Raw genomic sequence first — 6,000 nt, 5'->3', positions numbered from 1 at the left:
TTATTTTTATATGACGTAAATATGTATATAATATTGAATATGCATTAGTACATTTTTTAAGAAAACATGTACTCAAAATCTGCTTGTGGATTTACAGTTGCAATTCCATTGCTGATGACACTCAACTTAAATTATGTCATAAAAAGGTATGTTTTGGAGGTGATTCATTTGCACTTTGTCATTTTTTACATGTACATGGAATGTTTTAGTTTCGTTTTACAAGGAATCGGCATGCTAAGTTAGATATAAATTTTGGTATTTTTTTAAGCTAAATGGAATAGGGGTTTTGTACTAAAGTGTACAATTAAATGGGTTTGTATTTGACATTAACCGATTTTAAAGTAAAAAAGAAATTCTTAACATCTTAATTGAATTTGTAATGTTTTGTTTTATTGCAACTGCATTTTTTAACGTACTGAAATAATTTGATACACATATGGTGTATATCATAGCATTTTGGCTTTGGTGTTTTACTTGAATTTTACATGTATTAAATTTTAAAGAAATAAAACAAAAAATACTATCCCTAAACAATGCGTAATGTTGAGGTCTGTCCATTTATTACAAATTGTGCTTTCAGATCAATAATAAGTTTTTCTTGGCCTTTAAATAGGTGTTATATACATGTAGATAGATTGATACTGTGTGTGTGTGTGTGTGTGTGTGTGTGTGTGTGTGTGTGTGTGTGTGTGTGTTAAGAACCGTTTATACTAAATTTACAGTTTGTCTTGGTTTTCAGAGCTTTTGCAGGGGAACATCATAAATGTCCGATCAATAATTACCATGATGGAGATTATTGCATAGGTACTGTACTTTTTAAGTTATAGAAGACGAAAAAGATCAATATGCACGTTCAAATATATATTATTTAATAGCTGATCATGACATCACATTTACATTTACAACACCATTACAAAACTTTTGTAATAGAATGCAAATTAAAATCATTTGGTTACATGTACATTTAAAAATTTTGTTTCTTAATGAACAAATTTATTCTCTAAATGCATACCTTAACGTTAAATGTGATAAATCATGAGCTGAAGTTATTCAACGACGTGCACATGTGAATATGTAATTGTAATATTTTAGGATCTATTTCTAGCCTTATCAAATAACATGCATGTGTTATGTAATTAATTTACAAAGAATTAAAACTATGCAATTTTTAAGAATTAACGCAGATAACGAGTTTTTTTTTTTTTATAAGATTTCATTACACATGACCTTGTTATTGACATTTCAATGATGCATTTTTTAACCCGATTTCCAGTAATGTTACTAGAGTGTTTAAGTATCACTTATCTTTTCTAAATAAAGAAAATATAAGGCGTAATAACCTGTATTATCGAGCGTTGGTGCGCAAAATTAGGCAAAATAACGCGAAAAAAGGACGTAAAAGCCGTAACGGTTATAAAATGAGTGTTATATCTCTACAAAAGGTGATATTGTAGTACAAACAAGTTATTTTTGCCTATTCCAAATAAATGAATAAGATAATAAAGGAAAAGGAAACGATTGAATTGAACGGGAAACAGGAATACTAGTATATTACAATGAAGGTCAGAAATTGAACACAAAAATGTATGAACTTATAATCATGTTATCTATAAAAAAAAATTAACATTAATCATACGACGTAACATCTAAACCTCAAATCATTAAAATATAAATTTAAACTGGAAATAAGTTTAATCGGAAATGTATCTCAGTTACATGAATTATTAAGGCGATCTAGGTTGTGATATAAATATAAACAAAGACGTGCATGAAGACCAACTAATGTATTGCATTGAATATACTTTGTGAAAAATTTATTGCGTACAGTTCCTTGATTAAAAGTTAGATATTGTTATAAAGATTATAAAGACCAGTGTACTTTTGAAAAAATGATGTTACATTATTTCACTAAAAAGCTATGTTATTTCTGATTGCTAAACAATGCTTTTCACAAAACGTTATTACTGATGTTTTAGAAATTAAAACTGAGTTTGAAAAAGCATTTTTACGCACAAGCTCATGTAACTATTTGCCTGTTTCTGAGTTGTAAAGCTCTTTTAAATATGCTACACATTGTTTTTTAAAGTAACCACACATTTATAACATTTTTAGGCCTTTGTAGCCTTTGTTTAATTCAGATTTAAACGTTATGCTGCTATGTCTAGAATGTCCAGCCGGGTATTTTGGTGTCAACTGTACAAATATATGTCCTCCATTATATTACGGAATTATGTGTCTCCAGAAGTGCGATTGTTCAACTTGTCACCATGTCCAGGGCTGTATTTCTACTACTCGGATACCAGTTGAGATACTAGGTAGGTCTTCTCTAAGTAAACTGTAGTTAAAAATGATTGAATATCAAGGTTGTTTATTATTTTCTTTTTTAACTAAAATATGTATTTTTTCAGTCAAAGCATAAACATTTTAAAGATTAATGCCTAAAATTTAAAATAAATTTGACACACGTAGACCAAAATATATATAATTATAACAGCCTTTATGAAATTGTGGACTTGATAGCTGACACGACAACAATATAAACGTTGGCTGTGTACATCATAGAGATAAACATTTCTTCTAGCAGTTTATATTCATCGATTATTAATTCTTTAATTTGATATCAAATGTCAGCCCTATCGTCATTAAAAGGGTTATATTATAATCCGGTAATCTTTTAAAACATGTTTTTCAAGATGTTTTGATTTTTCTGTTTTTTAACATTACCGATCCAATATTGGTAGAACTACCGCACTATTGAATAAAGTAAACACTTTTAGTAAATAACTTAATATATAATAGGAACAACGAGCCATAAATGTGTGTCCAAAGATGAAATAAAGGACACAACAAAAACAAAAGGTACAAATGAACATAAATATTATTTTGTGAGCTGTCCCTACACCAGAAAAACCATTTTCTATTATATGAAGTAAACGATAATCCTACCTTACGAGTTTTTTCTCCTTTTTTCACAGAATTAACCTCTAAAAATGAAAACAGAGCTAAAATACAACGCAGAGACAAAACACAAGACTCAAAAACCAATTTTGGTTGGAATGTAGTTATTTTTGTTGTTGGATCTTTATTCAGTTTTATATTAATACTTGCAATTTTAAGAGAAATATGTCTCTGCTTACAATTATCTCGGCCTACTGGCCTTTTGACTACCTTTGGTGACGTTTATACAGATATTGCTGAAATGGAAGATAGAAGAACAGACTGAAATGAAACTGTCTTATTGTTTATATGCCTCAAAACAATTTGAAACTTTTGATTTTGATAATTAAGAGTTTTTAGATGTTTGATGTATCATTTTGTTGAATGACAGAATAGGTTTTGAAGTAAAGTACATTATAGTTCTTTATCAAGAAGGTATGTTCACTTTTTTATCAGCCACAAGATGGCGGTCGGTTATATGGTATGAAAGTAAAATGGTAGATGTAGATTTCTGTGGAGCTATAATGAATGTCAAGTTTAACCTGACGCTTTGTTTATGAAATGCAGCTTTGCTGAAAGAGAAGGTTGTAAACGAGACTGAATATGAAATTTGTTAAAGTTAGAATTTATTTGTGAAATGAATAAGTTTATTTTTCTTTTCATTTTAATCATTAAAAAAACTTGCATTGCTTATATGTGCATGTAAACTGCAACATGCGATCTTTTTATATATTTTGAACAATGTTTGTTCAGAGAAATATCTGAACCTATTTTTACGTTTTTGTCCTTTTCTCAATTCCCAATTTAGGTAAGATCATTTTTTTTTGTAGATTCTACTATTATGTCAATTTACATGCATACAAATATTTCAACACTTGATAATAATAAATTTAAAATGATGTTAATAATTTCAAAGTTACCGTAAATTGATGTGTAACTTAAACTTTTTTAACAAATCATGAAAACTGCTGCAACAGTGATGGTAATAAAAGAAAATATTGAAGTCTCCGTTGTAATTTGATAACATTGTGTAAGATACCATCGTAGAAAAACAAAAACAAATGTAAAAGAGGTTCAAGTAATACAGCGAAAAATACATACATATTGCTACTGGTAAGTGGAAAAAATGACGATAACAAACTGTTAACCATCTCAAAAATCCATAAAACGAAATTCAAATTCAAAGCAGAGCAACACGGACCCCTAAAAATAGAGGTAGGATCAGGTGTCATAAAAGAGTGAACATCCTCTTTACACCGGTCACACCTGCCGTGTTCTCTTTGTCGTGATCGGAAAAAGAACTGGAAAACTCCGTAGATAATTAGGTGATTAATTATTAGTATGAAAAACGTCAGTCAGCATGCGACCCAGTGGAAAATTGTATTTGCTGACAAGGTCGTTGTATCGATTATAGAACTTACGAAAAGATGACTTCAAACGAGACTGTTGATAGTCCTGTTTATCAACTTGTTTATCAGTAGCTTGCCTCTCCTCAGAAACTGTTAATACGAAGAGCATGCCCTTGTGTATCGAATTAACTGAGAGACAAAAACACGATATGCAGGTGATAAAGATATATTGCTACATAAGTAAGGAAAGTTGACTACAGAAAAATTGAAGTCATCGCGTTTATTATAAAGTTTAGTTGTTAGATTACCATCAATGTCTATTTCCAGTAAAATATCAAAATATGAAACAGATGACGCAAACTCAGTGGTACATGTATCTTTTATTTCAAGTTCACTTGGATATATCGAGTCGACGTAAGTATGGAAATAACAATTGTTTATTGATAATACGTCGTCAATATATTGTAAATTGGCAAATAATGTTCGGGAAATAATGTTCGCGATTTATCGTTTTTCCGCTATAATAAACCCATCGTAAATATTAACATTAGTTTTTCAAAACGGTTTTATGCTGATACTTTGATCAACTGGTTTTCTTGGAGCGTGAAATTAAAACCATCGCAATTGGTACTGTTTGAGAATTCGTGAAATTTTATCACCGTGGAATTAAAACGACCTACAGTACCTGAATGTTGAGTTGAAAGCCACAGCGAGTGATTTATTTTTTTCACGTACAAGGTTTTGAATAAATTCTGCTTCATACGAATACAAAAATAGGTCTGCTAACAATGGGGCACAATTGGTACCCATTAGATTACCACCGTGACTTTGTTTGCCAGTTGTTGATAGTATCAATCTACATTAGTTTGTAGAAAAAAAATGAAAATAATAGCTTACATTGAAATCAAAACGTTAACGCTATTGATATTTGTGAACTTTATTTTAATAAGCCCGATTAACAGAACAATCTTTTTGTCACACTAGCTATATACGGGTTCTGAAGGATTTTCAATTTAATCACGCAACTCATTGAAAATTGTATGAGTATTTTTAAAGGATGTTGCCTTTATACTACTTCCCAAGAGTACTACTACAGATATAGTAGTACAAAAGCCAAACACTATAGTTCTCTGACAAATTGAAACAGCCACATCCAATTTAGATGATGAATTATTCTCACCTTTGTTACCTCCTGGTTTTAATAATAAATAAACGTATAGGAAGTGGATGCAAGCATACACCATATAGTGACATATATAATGACTTTGCTGTCAAAATGCTCTAATACATGTAATAATTTTTAAATATACAATATATGGAAGCTAGGGCCTTGTCGTCAAGGGTCTGCATAACCCTTGAATTTGTAATTTGCTATTGTAATGGCACACGAACAATAATCATTTTATGTACATATTGTACATGTAACAATGAAATTTCGATACAACTTTGACATCATAGTTTTTAAATAAAGCGCCAAATGGTGATGAGTCTTTCAGAAAAGGAGGTACATAATAAGTCTGAATTTTTTTTAGACAGTAGCACGCTCTTCAATTTGATAAAATAACGTTATTTTGAGAAAAAACTCAGTATATATACATGATTTAGATACACTAAACGTGATTTTTCTGGAAAATCCCGGCCCAAACGGTAATTGCGGTCTGAAATGTGTAAATTTTGAAACTAAAAAATAGGCACACAATTTTTTTTCTCTGAA

At 30.1% G+C, this 6,000-nt stretch overlaps 1 protein-coding gene across 1 annotated transcript; it reads left to right on the top strand.

Annotated features, from left to right (window-relative positions):
* Positions 1-3,223, top strand: LOC128160570 (uncharacterized). Its single transcript, XM_052823905.1, has 5 exons — positions 1-146; positions 740-804; positions 2,166-2,315; positions 2,800-2,859; positions 2,976-3,223. Exons 1-5 carry the CDS (start codon positions 67-69, stop codon positions 3,221-3,223), a joined length of 603 nt encoding a protein of 200 aa, XP_052679865.1. The 5' UTR covers positions 1-66.
* Positions 3,224-6,000: the final 2,777 nt, after the last annotated feature.

Source organism: Crassostrea angulata, chromosome 8 (genome assembly GCF_025612915.1).
Source record: "Crassostrea angulata isolate pt1a10 chromosome 8, ASM2561291v2, whole genome shotgun sequence".
In the NCBI taxonomy this organism is placed as follows: domain Eukaryota; kingdom Metazoa; phylum Mollusca; class Bivalvia; order Ostreida; family Ostreidae; genus Magallana; species Magallana angulata.
Note: the sequence above shows the minus strand (reverse complement) of the source record. Positions and strands in the feature narration are given on the sequence as shown.